The 13,532-nt window shown below is 40.5% G+C and overlaps 1 protein-coding gene across 2 annotated transcripts in view; it reads right to left on the bottom strand.

Moving 5' to 3' along the window:
- Positions 1 to 2,808: 2,808 nt before the first annotated feature.
- znf385b (zinc finger protein 385B) overlaps positions 2,809 to 13,532 on the bottom strand; it is a 31,227-nt gene continuing 20,503 nt past the window's right edge. For both annotated transcript variants that reach the window (XM_037687072.1, XM_037687071.1), the window contains exons 5-8: positions 7,459 to 7,643; positions 5,315 to 5,406; positions 2,999 to 3,115; positions 2,809 to 2,908 (exon numbers count right to left, since the gene is read on the bottom strand). In XM_037687072.1, the coding sequence (XP_037543000.1) occupies positions 2,809 to 2,908; positions 2,999 to 3,115; positions 5,315 to 5,406; positions 7,459 to 7,643 (494 nt within the window). The remainder of the gene's footprint in view (positions 2,909 to 2,998; positions 3,116 to 5,314; positions 5,407 to 7,458; positions 7,644 to 13,532) is intronic.

Raw genomic sequence — 13,532 nt, forward strand, 5'->3', positions numbered from 1 at the left:
GGATGCAGACGACAAGTGAGATGGAGGAAGATGACTCGTCGTGGTAACCGCTTGAAGATAGGAAAAAAAAAAAAAAAAAAAAAAAAGATTATTATTATTATTATTATAACAAGATGTCAAGTAAAAAAAAGAAAAAAGAAAAAGAAAAGCCAAAATACAAATTGTAATTTGGAGCCAGTCAATAAACTTTTGAGATATGATTGAAATCACAGTGTAAAGTTATAGACTGAGTGCTATCATTTATCACACAATGAAGAAACGTGTTAATACACAGTTAAACTGAAGCTGTGAAATTTCAAATTCAAAGGATTAAATTTGAGGAAGACATTTTGGAAGGAAGGACGACAACAGATGAAAAAAACTTTTTGACCATATTCTCAGCACAAAGAATAAACTTGTTTTACAAAAACATGAAGGATGTACTAATTGTAGCCAATATGCTTGTTTATATTATGCATACTGTTGTTATCACGCTTTGTTAAAATCAAGTCTCTTGTAAATGAGTCCCCAAGGCTCAATGATACTAACCTGTATAAATAAAGGCTGAATGAATGTAAATAGGTTTGAGCCAAATAAATGAGGTGTTGCAAGTGCATTTGTTTTTTTGATTCTGGAAAAATGTTTTAGTCAAAGCTGTGCTCGGACACTTTAAACTCAGACAGAGAGACATTTGGGAGATTATTATTATTATTTGGCAGCATGACGGATCAGTGGTTAGCACTATTGCCCCACAACAAGAAGGTCCTGGGTTCAATCCCCATTTGGACCTGGGGTCTTTCTGTATGGAGTTTGCATGTTCTTCTTGTGCTTGCGTGTGTTTTCTCTGGGTACTCTGGTTTCCTCCCACAGACCAAAAACATGCATGTTAGGCTGCCTTCAGGCCCAGGCCTCCCTTGCAAAAGAAATCTGTGGTCTCAATGGGATTTGTCTGGTTAAACAAAGGTTAACATCTCGTGATGTCTCTGAGCAGGACACCTTATCCCCAGATGCTCCCCATGAGCTTTCAATAGCTGCCCACTGCTCCATCTGGTGGTGGATGGATTCAATGCAGAGAGCCAATTTCACTATTGTATGGGAACATACAATGATGACAATACATAACATATTATTTTATTAACCTTTATTTAACCAGGCAAATCATTAAATTAATAAATAAATAAATTAACATTTGTTCAATGTATACCTGGAGGTAAAATGCTCTAAAATGAGTGTAACAAACAGAAAGACAAAAAGAACAACATCAAGGACATAAATAAAACTCTTGGTCTAATCAGCAGGCTGTGAAGGAATACCATACTGTTCAGAATCAGTGACTTTAAAGTAAGTCCACCTTTATTGCTTTAAATTTGGTCCAACTGCTATGAACTAGTAAAAGCTTGTGGGTTTTATTTTCCCTGCTGGACAGCAATTCATAAATTGTCCTGGTTTCTTTTACCTCATTGAGGTTGTAGACTTTATTGAGGACAGCAAGATGATAAACAGTGGTGTTTTAGAGCCCACTTTACATCAGTTCCTTTATTATTACAGCAGCTGATGAGTTTTTATTTTATTTTATTTTTTAGCTAAAATACATGATGACTGGATTAAAATACTGAACAAATGAGGTCACCTATCTAAAACCGACCTGTAATATGGCTAATAAATAATATTGTTATATTAAGAATGTAATTCTAAACATTTGTGTTATGCTTAGAACTTTAATAATGTTTTTTTTTTACTTAATATTACAGATCTTATTGTGGGCTGAGTACATGGAAATCATTAAAGGTAAAAAATTCCCCAAATGTTTTTTTGGGTTTTTTTTATCCACAGAAACCAGTACGGTTAGTTCAGTTGAACTGTAGAGGAGTGGTTATTGACTGCATTTGAATATTTCTTAAATTAGATAATAAACCCGTACACTAATACATTTCTGTCCTGGTATCAGTGAGCTCAAATCCAAATAATAACATTGAGAAAACATAAAAATTACCTACTTCAGCTCTCTGTATTCCCCCTCTCCTTTAAGTTGACACAAGTTATAAACATGAGTTTAGGAATGACCTGAAAATAGCAGCAGCCACTTTTGTTTCATAACAGACATTGTGTTAGACACCTATGTTATCGGACATGTTTGAGCTGGTTACTCCCATCAGCAAAAAGAAGAACAACTCCTACATCCTTTTTGTATAACTGCCAGGGTTTCTTCTTAAACTGTCAGGGTCAAGACCTTTTGATAACCTTTAGATGCATTTTGGGGTTTTAATAATAAAGAATAACTTCCATTAGTTCATCTTCATTGTTGCTGTGCTACTTTCAATTAAATCAATATTTCATATATTTTTCTCATTTTTGTTTGTTTTAGGCTGTCACAAACAGTCAACAGTCTGTTTCTAAACATATGTTGAATCTGCACCAAACTTTCCTTGAAGTTGGACCTCCAGTATCAACTCAACTAGGAGGATCACAATGACTTGGGTACGCTGCATACAGACAGTTCAGAAACACATTGTTTTCTAGATAATGATGTGATTTTTTTTCATGAAATTTCCATGACTGCATAAAAGATTTTCTTGTCTTCCAGTTTATGAAAATGATTCTGTTCAGGTTCAGTTCTGAAGATTATCAAAGATCCACTTCCACTCTCTGTGGAGTCGGGTTAGAAAGCGTCTGATCCAGGCAGTCCTCTTGTGTCTCTGTAAATCCTTGTCAGCTGAAGAGGCTGTGGCCAAAACAACAGGGCTGATGTCTCTGCTGTCCCTGAAGCTCAACAATCAGCAGGTCAGATGTTGCTTTTCAGTGTTCAACTCCTCACCAATCCCACAATCATCAGTATGGCGAGAAAAGAATAGGTCTATGACTCGCTCTGATGGGTCCGGGGGCCGGGCGCAGGAAGGAGGTGCTGAAGAGGGACGACGTTGGCGAGGGGCGAGGATGGAGAGAAATAGTGGGGGTGAGGGATGAGGGGTTGGGTGAGAGGAAGGGTGAGGAGGAAAATGAGGAGGAAAATGAGGAGGAAGGGAGGGAAATAGGAGAAGGGAGCGGGGAGGGAGAAGGAGCAAAAGGAGTGGAGAGAAAGGAGGGAGCGATTGTAGGTTTCACCAGCTCCTTCTGAGGAAACAAGGACACAATAAGATAATATTAAACACATAAGAACAAGGAGGTGACAACAGGAAATGAGGAAAAAATGAAAACAGAAAATCAAAAAAGAGAATGAAAAGAAGGTAAACATTGACACAAAGTCATAAAAAGCAAGTGAATAAACAAGAATAAAAGAAAACACAGAGGAAAAATGTTTAAAAAATGGTAAGGAGCAAGGAATTGGTCAGAGGGTAAAAGACAATTTGATTCAGTTCAGTTTAATTTTATAGTGCCAATTCATAACAAATGATTAGATTAATTGATTTCATGGATAAATATAACTCAGTATCATCTGCATAACAATGAAAATTGATCCCATGCCGTTTAACAAATTTACCTAACTGAAGCATATATAAAGTAAAGAGTATTTGTCCAAGCACTGAACCCTGAGGCACTCCATGACTAACTCTGGTGCTTCCAGAGACACGTCACTGCTTGCCTTTTTTATCCATTTCCTCATTGGACAAATCACTCTTCTCTTGAATGGGCGGCTGTGGCTGAGTGGTTAGAGCAGTCGTTCTTCAATGCAAGAGTTGAGGGTTCGAATCTACCAGCAGTCACACGTTGAAGTGTCTCTGGGCAAGACACTGAACCCCTCATAGCCTCTGATGTGTGTCCCATCAGTGTATGAATGTGATCTCAAAGCACTGATTAGTCTCTTTAGAATGATTTGTTCAATTAGCTTTGTATAAATCTAGTAGAGTGCTGTATGAATGGGTAAATGAGGACACAGATTGTGGTGTAAAGCGCTTTGAGTATCTTGAAATAAGATAGAAAGACGCTATATAAGTACAGTCTATTTACATTTAAATCACTCAGCCACCTTGTAAGCGCTAAATTTTCTCTTTACTTTGACAACTTTTAGTTGAACAGCCCCCAATCCCCGCTCGTGGCGCACGCAGGCTAAAAAATAATTTTAAAATTTGTTTCCTACTTCCATTTTATATTTTGTCCATGAACATTGCACATCCATGTGAAAAAAATTTCATTGGCTGTTTGTATGTAGCAACAGAACAGGCATGAGAGCTGATTGGTCAGTTCAGTATGCAAAAGAGTGTGAATGTTCCCGGTCAGACCACGATGCTTAGTCAATATTATTGGCTCTAGAGAGATCGTACATCCACCTGATTGGTCAAAAGAGGAGTCAGTTAATAGGGTCGACACCATGTTATTTAAATTAGAAGCACTGGTAAAGCGTAGCAACTTTTAAAAACAGAAAGATGTCATGATGGCCTGAGGGTGGGCCATTGCCATTTAATAAATAATAATAAATTATGACTTTTAATATTTGCATGAATATTCAAGTCCATCAAACTTACAACTTTATCAGTATGCAATACTATGTCAGATAAAGTCTGAAAACTCAGACAAATGCTGAGAATATGTGCCTGGTGAACAATATTCAACAAATAAATTGTTTTTTTTCTTCTGATTTCCATTTTGGATGAGAAAGACAGAGGGTCCAAGACTCAAAAAAGGTTTTTATTAATATTTGATTTAGCGTTAATCAATAATCCTGACAGAAAAATTGCAATTACTGTTCTCCTCCTCGAGCTTTTCTTTAAGAAATGTGAAAATTTACAGAAAGAGTGGATGATTTATATGAACAAACCCCCCTCATGTAGGCAGTTATTTAATACAAAATAAATCAAACAAAGACAAACAAGAATACAGTTAGAGGAAGTGATAAGAGCAAACAAGGATACAAGAAGAGAATAAGACATTTTTAAAATAAAAGAAAGCAAAGATCAAGAAACAAAGGGAAAGAAAAATAAATAAAGAATACAAATGAAGAAGAGAATTAGGCAAGTAACTGAATAATAATAATATATATTTTTTTTCATTTAGCCTTTATTTATACAGGTAGTCTCATTGAGCCATGAGAACTCATTTTCAAGAGAGACCTGATTAGGGAGCACATGGTGGGGGTTAGGGGCCTTGCTCATGGGCCCAGGGTGGGGCGAATGAGGGTGGGGGCAGGTGTGGGTGTTTCACCTACCCCACCCACAATTTTTGATGTTGTCGGGGCCGGGGTGTGAACCAGTGATCTTTGGATCACAGGCCCACCTCTCTAACCTCTGCGCCACCACTCCCCCAAATAATTGTGCATATAGGATGACAAACAAATGGTCTCTGGTTATCAACTATGTAGATTTATTGATCTGAGGAGGAGAAAAAACAAGTTCTTACAGTGAGTGAGCTGCCCCGCTGTTTATTATAAGGGCTGTATTTGGGTTTGGTGGGTTTTCCTGCCACTCGGTCCTTGTGCCTCCTGCTGGAAATGTGCTGCAACATGAAGAACACCGACAGGCTGAAAACTAGGACAAGGACTAAAGGGACATTCAAGAGACAATAGAATCCTATCAAGCTGCACAAAAGGACAAACATAAATCTTTAAGATATTAATTTTCAAACCAACTCCCAGTGACAAATTTAAAAGGTTCAGACCAAATCACAATAGCACAGAAAAGTTCAAGGATTGTGTATCACTTCATTACAATCAAGCCCCTAAACATTTTATTTAATGTCTTTTCTGAATATCTAATTTACATCATACAATTTGGTATTTATTTCACTAAAAGTAGTTTGTATGTATTGTAGCAGTACAGTATGTATGTTTTGTCTCAGCAGACATTTTACTCCAAGAGTTCATGATGAATCTGTTCCAGTCTCTGTGAGCCTCAACAATGATGTGAATCATCACAAAAAACAGCCGAATCCAGAAAATGCTAATTATCACTTTCTTTGCTTGCGTCCAATTTTCATTTTCACATAATATGCTGAGATATTAAAGCTACACTGCAAAGTAAACAAAAGTCAACCAACTTTGTGAAACTAAGACTTTCATTACCAAAACAAAAACAAGCGGTATGCCAACATCCCACGTTGCTGATGGGTTTGAACAGTGAATGTTTGTAGTTTTCGAAATGAGTGTTTGGAGTGAAACTGAACGAAGGAATGCAAGTAAACCTCAAGGTTTTTAGTGCAAGCTATTCAATAGGGTAGGAGTTGTGCTGTGTGTAAGAAGAGAGGTAGGATTTATTTATTTTTTGCTTGTCTGACAGAGTGACAGATCCTGGCTAGCAGAGGGAGCTAGCCAGGCAGTGGCCAATGGTGGCCTTGGTAACTATAGATTATTGTCACCCGAATTATTTGAGAAACCTATACTTTTAAGTAACGTAAGATCTAGAAAGCATAGTAGGCAGCAGGGTGGCGCAAGTGGTAGAGCTGCTGCCTCTCAGCGAGCAGGTCACCCTGGTTCAAATCCCAGTCCAGGGGCCTTTATTGGTGGAGTTTGCATGTTTTCTCCATGCATGCGTGGGTTTTCTCCAGGTACTCCAGTTTTCTCCCACAGACCAAAAACACGCATGTTAGACTGACTGGTAACTCTAAATTGTCCCTAGGTGAGAGCGAGAGAGTGAATGGTTCTTTGTCTTGTTTGTCTCTATGTGGCCCTGTGATGGACTGGAGATGTGTCCAGAGTGGCCCCCCACCTCTCTTACAGTGATGGTTGGACATGGGCACCAACAGTGACCCCCGCGACCCAAAAAGGAAGAAGAGGGTAAAATATAATGGATGGATAGAAAGCATAGTTTCTTCAAATGATGAGGGTGTCTGGTTTACATAGAAATACGGTGGTGGCCATCTTGGATTTTGATGAGGCAACCCAATTTTTGATGGTGACTTTTCTTACACCTAGATACAGCCTCAAACCAAAACGAAAGTTGGCAAGTTGCTTAATTTTGAAGTTATCCAGTTCACAAATTTTATATATTTATTAATATGGTGGCAGCCATCTTGAATACTTATTTGGCAACCCAAAGGGACCTTTCTTACGCCTAGGCACACACCCAAATGGAAGACGATATATCACTTATTTTTCAAGTATTTCAAAGTATACGTGCATTTGTTATGGATAAAATAAAGTTTAAATTGCAATTAGATGTTGTTTGAGTACAATTATTCTATGAATTAATATATGAAGTACAACAAGTGAGCAAGAGAGAAGTAATAGGAAGTAAAGACCAAACCATTTTTCAGGGGGACTTTATGAATCTGTGAGTCTATTTTTATTGCTGTAAATATATTGCAAAATCTATAATACCTAAATATTTTAGCATTATTAAAAACTCTTTAACATGTAGCTCAAATGTTATTGCAGGAAATAAATTGTCCCTTCAGCTATATAATAACATCTTGAAATGAATCAGTCCAGAACCATTAGAGTAAAATGTGAAGATAAGAAGTTACAGAAGGAGCAAAGATGTAATTGTAATAAAACAAAAAGAAAGAAGTCGTCACTTTATTTGACAGCATCTGTGTGTTGTGAGCTCCTACCTGTTTAAGTTGGATCTCAGAGTTGACATGGACGTTGCATATCTGACAATGGAAGGTTTTGTTCTGCAGCCCAGAGCCATTCATTCTCGAGCTGCTGCAGCTCTTCAGCTTGGCTCCTGGTCGAGGGTAAGCTTTGATCGGCCCTGCACCGCTGCGAGCCTCCAGCATTGTTTTGTGCTTTGAACCTGAAAGAGTTTTTAAAAAAATCATTGAAGTCTTCTCTTTATCCTCTTAGGTATCTGATTTTATTATTATTAACCTTTATTTAACCAAGCAAATCCCGTAGAGATCATAGATCTATTTTGCCAGGGAAGTCTGGGCCTGAAGGCAGACTAACATGGACATTTTTTTTTCATTCAACCTTTATTTAGACAGGTAAATCCCATTGAGCCTCGAGGACTCATTTACAAGAGAGACCTGATTTCAACAAAGAATGACGACAACAATGGACAACAGCGACAACAATAAACAGTTATAAAAAGTCATACTACAGTTTTTTTTTTAACAAATAGGATGGCTAAAAGAAAAAGGTAACAAAAAACAGCTAGATTCTAAGGCGAATGTAGAAAACTAAAAACAGGCACATGTCTGCATTTGTCCCTGCCAGTAGTCCAACAGATTCTTAAAGCCACTTAGAGAGGTCAAGGTCGAGAGCTTCAAATCTTTTTGTAAGTTATTCCAGGAAACAGGAGCGGAGTAGGAGAAGGCCCTCTTGCCTAGTTCAGTCCTCAATGAGGTAACACTGCAGGTAATAACGTCCTGAGAGTACACGCCATAGCTGCACTCACGCAGAGACATGTAGGAGGAGATGTATGAAGGCAGCAGACCAAGAAGTGATTTAAAGATGAAAATGTACCAGTGGGAGAGTCTGCATGAAGTTAATGATGTCCAGTTAACCAGTGAATACAGGGTGCAGTGGTGGGTACGATAATCACAGCCAGTTATGAATCTTAGTGCACCATGATAGACAGCATCCAACATCTGCAGGGTTCTTGTAGGAGTGTTCATGTAAATAATGTCACCGTAATCAATGGAGGGAAGGAAAGTCACAGATACAAGGCGTTTCCTAGCATTCAAGGTTAGACAGGATCTATTTCTGAAAAAGAAACCCAGTTTAACTTTCAGTTTCTTTACCAAGTTTTCCACATGAAGCTTAAAAAAGAGATGTGAGTCGACCAAAATACCCAAATATTTACAGGAATCAACAAACTCAATTGGGACACCATTTGAGGATAAAATCGGAGGAAGAACTGCTGGGACCAACTTCCTATTTGAAAAAAGCATCCCTTTGGTTTTCTTGGCATTTAGGACAAGTTTGAGGCGGAACAAATCTGTTTGGATGTTGTTGAATGCAGATTTCAAAAGCTGGAAAGCCTTATCAACAGTTTTAGCTCGACAATAAACAACTGTGTCATCAGCATAGAAATGTATGGATGCATTAGGGATGTTTTTACCTACGTTATGTATGTAGATTGTAAAGAGGGTGGGTCCTAAGACTGAGCCTTGTGATACACCATTGTTGACTGTTAAATAACTGGAGGAAGTACTATTATGTTGAACACATTGCCTCCGGTATGAGAGATAGTTAGAGAACCAACCAATGGTGTGTTCTGAGAAACCGATTTCTGAAAGTTTATGACATAAGATGTTATGATCCACAGTGTCAAAAGCTTTAGGCAGGTCTAAGAAAAGTGCAGCACAATAATCCTTAGCATCCAGTGCTTCAACAATGTCATTAAGAACCTTCAGTGAAGCAGTTGTTGTGCTGTGTTGTTTCCTGAAACCAGATTGATGTGGAGGTAAGATGTTAAATGAGTCCAGGTAATTTTTGATTTGAGAGTTTATCAGTTTTTCTAGAACCTTGGCTAAAATACAGAGTTTAGAGATTGGCCGATAGTTGTTCAGTGAGGTGGGGTCACCTCCCTTCAGCAAAGGAAGAACAAAGGCTGTTTTCCAAGTGTCTGGGATGGAATTTTGTCTTATGGAGAGATTGAAGATGTGGGTCACAGGGACTGTGATGATCTGAGCAGCCAGCCTTAAGAAATAAGGTGGAAGTTCATCTGGACCTGCAGATTTTTTAGGATCAAGATCTTTTAACAGTTTATTGACCTCACTGACTGAGAACGGAGAAAAAGAGAAGCTGTGTTTAACTGAGGATTGACTTGTAGGAGGGATTTGATTTGTAGAAGTTTGGTTATTAAGTGAAGTGGCTGATTTTCCATTAGTAACTGTGTCAAATAAAGAACTAGAAGCAACAAAATGTTTGTTGAAACAGTTCGGGATCTCGTGCTTATTTGACACAGGAACAGAGTTAACGAGAAATTGTGATGGGAGGTCAGATGATTGGGGGGTGCCTGAGAGAGATTTGATGGTTTTCCAGAATCTGTTGGGGTCATTTAGATTTTTGGAGGTCTGTGTAGTGAACTAGGCCTGAAGGTCAAAACCTTGACCTAAGGACCATATGGGACCAAAACTGTCATTTCATTGATTTGAATCCAGAAATACAGGTTGACCCATCCTGAGACTTTCTTTCTTGAATTCAACTCTTAAATTGTTGTCAGCAGCAAACTGGTTGATCCACTCTAAGAAGGTGCTATTTAAGAGACTGAGCTGAAAACAGCACCTCAGACTGAGGAAGTCTCTTGGATGAGAGACGAAACGTTTTTAGATTTCTTTTGCTTTGTTTTGCTTTTGTTTTTTTGAATGTCCAGAGGACCAGATTGAACTTTTTTGGAAAGTACCCTTATCCAGGTGGCCAATGACTCAGCTCCATCAGGAACTGCCAAAGGTCACCGATGGTAAGTACTTCTCGACCCTCGACGTCGCCTCTGGTTTTTGGACCATCCCTGTGTGCGCCGAGGACCAACACAAACTAGCTTTCACTTTTGCCAGCCGACAATACACCTTTACCAGGTGTCCCTTTGGCTACGCTAACTCACCTGCAGAGTTCAACATCTTTTTGAACAAAGCATGTCCAGACGCCCACGAGCGTGGGACACTGATCTACGTGGACGACATCCTTTTGAGGCAGCCAACACTGGACTCTCATTTGGCTGAGATCGACCACATCCTAAATCAGCTAACAACTGCTGGTGCTAAAATCTCACTGTCAAAATGCCAGTGGTACAGAACCAAGGTGGATTACGTGGGCCTCCTAGTAGGTCCAGACGGAATACAACCACAATTGACTCGCACCCAAGGCCTGGACAACCTCAAAGTCCCAACCAATCTCAAAGAACTACAGAGTTTCTTGGGAGTGTGTAATTACTCTCGCCAGTTCATAGAGCATTATGCGGATCTCGCAAAACCACTGACTGAACTCTTAAAGAAAGACGTTCCTTTTGTCTGGACTGATACACAGCAGCAGGCAATGAACGCTCTTAAAGACAGGCTCAAGTTAGCCCCATGTCTAGTCTACCCAGACTACAACAAAGAGTTCTACTTGGAAGTGGGCTTCTCACCTCACTGCATGAGTGCAGGTCTGTACCAAATACACGACAAAGACAAGCGTGTTGTGGCCTACGCCAGCAAAACAATGGCAGGCCCTGAATTACGGTACTCAGACTGTGAGAAGGCTCTATTGACCACTGTGTGGGCAGTGAAACATTTCTCCTGCTATATTGGTGGACAGAGGATTATTGTTGAGACACAACACCAGCCAGTAACGTTTCTGAACAGCCAACACATCAGAGATGGTGTGGTGACAAACTCACGTGTTGCAACATGGCTTATGGCACTTCAAAGTTTTAACCTAGACATCCACTATGGTCAAAATAAGAAGTCACACTTGGGCACTGATTTGGCAATCTGCCAAGAATGTACACAGGATGTACCAGCCACCCAACAGCTGGTTGTGAGTAAACCCTCAGCTGCTGAGGACCCAAATCACCACGTCTTTGATAGCAATATCTGTAAAGATATGGCGACATTGTACGTGGATGGATGCTCATTCTACCACGAGAAAGTCTGCAAAGCCGGTGTTGGAGGAGTTCTCCTCCAGGACCTAGAACAGGTCACATTTGGCTATAAATTGGGCTCTCAGTCTTCTCAGTACGCTGAGATAGCTGGAATCCTAATAGGCCTACAGATGGCAGTGGAACGCTCCATCCAGACGCTAGTCATCTGCACTGACTCTAACTATGCTTGACTCAGTTTCTTGTGTCATCTCGCTCTGTGGAAACAGAACGGTTTTCTCACAAGCAACAAAAAGGTGGTAAAACAAAGAGCTTTTCATGACATGTGATCACTTAGTGACATCACATGATCTACAGATCTTCTGGAAGAAAGTTCCAGGACACTCCAGAGTCCCAGGCGATGACAAGCACTACAAAGACCTTGCAGACTCCCTAGCCAAGGAAGGAGCCGTTGACGGACCCACGTAGTCCTTTAACCCCTCCTGGCTACTCAACACTCAGTTGTCACAAGCCACAACTGAGGTAATGGCAGTCACACGTGCACAAGCTGCAGCTGAACCTGCTGATAACACAGTTTCTGTGCGCCCGATGCTGACTGACCCAGACATCATCCAACTTCAGAAGTTGGATCCTGCAATTAACTCGATGATGCTGTATCTGACTGACCCAGACAAATACACTCCATCGAAAGGCGAACTGGATTCCAATCCAGACCTCAAAGTCCTCTTTCAGCTGCACAAACAGCTAAAACTACTTAAGGGCATCCTAACTTTTGCTCATGGACGGACGTCCTCACCTGTGTTCGTGGTCCCCCATGACCACAGGGGGGTGATGTTAGTTCATGCACATGACCTTCCGTCCGCAGGACATAAGGGTGACAATGCCACGCTGAAAGCATTAAAACAGATTGCTTATTGGCCTGGAATGAAAAAGGATGTCAAAGACTACATAAAAGGGTGCCTGGTCTGTGGCCAGTTTCAGCCATCCAGACCACTCCACAGAGCACCACTGCATAGTAGAGGCATTGCATTTCCATGGTCGGACCTCCAGATTGACTGGGTCGGACCACTCACTAAGACCTCTAGAGGAAATAAATATTTTCTCACGGTAACCTGCGCGTTTACCAAATGGGTAGAATGTCTACCAGCCCCTAATGACACAGCACAAACCACTGCTATGTTATTAATGAATCATGTATTCTCAAGGTTTGGACTTCCCCTCAGGGTGAACTCAGACCAAGGTACACACTTCACAGGTGAAGTAATGAAGGAACTGTGGAAGATGCTAGGCGTCAAAGCCAACTTCCATATTGGCTACCATCCACAGGCTTCAGGCCAGGTTGAGAGAGCAAACAGGACTGTGGTGAGTATTTTGAAAAAATATGTAGCCGCAAACCACAAGGACTGGGACGTGAAACTCCCTCTGGTCCTCATGGCCATAAGGGCCACTCCACACACATCGACTGGCATCTCTCCTTTCGAGATGATGACGGGTCGACAAATGACTCTCCCTCTACACCTGTTGTACCAACCAGGCGATGCTGCCATGGCAACAGCCTACACTACACAACAATACATGAAAGACTTGGAAAAAACACCTTAAAAACACTTTTGCTTTTGCACAGAAAAACCTGGAAAAATCAGCTGACGGACGCAAAGCGTACTACGACCAAAAGGCCTCTCACGAGGAACTCCAAGTGGGAGACCGGGTCTGGTACTACACGTTTGCCCCCACAACTGGGAGAAGAGAGTCCGGGACCGGAACTCTCGCCCGAAAACTGATGCCCAGATGGACTGGACCCCATCTGATAACAGACAAACTGTCTCCAGTTGTCTATCAGATAAAAATCAGTAAAGGCCAAAAAGAGCCAATTGTTAAATGTGTACATCGTAACCAGGTTAAACCACACAAGGTGTGCAAAGAAACAAACAAACGGGACAGCGTGACTGAATCTGACAACCAGGGTGAGGTGAAGCAGTGAAACGGGGTTTCTAGTTGCTTAGTCACTACTCTTGTCGGTGTTGAAACGTTGTTTAATTAGTTTTGGTTGTTTCTGAGGTAAGAATGAATTTTGTGTGTAAGTTTTAGTTGGAGACTGTAAAGGGTTTTAACTATGCCAACATGCAGTTCATTCGTTAAATTGCAATCTTTGCGGAGTCA

The sequence above is a fragment of the Nematolebias whitei genome, chromosome 13, assembly GCF_014905685.2.
Source record: "Nematolebias whitei isolate Nwh7 chromosome 13, NemWhi1, whole genome shotgun sequence".
NCBI lineage: Eukaryota > Metazoa > Chordata > Actinopteri > Cyprinodontiformes > Rivulidae > Nematolebias > Nematolebias whitei.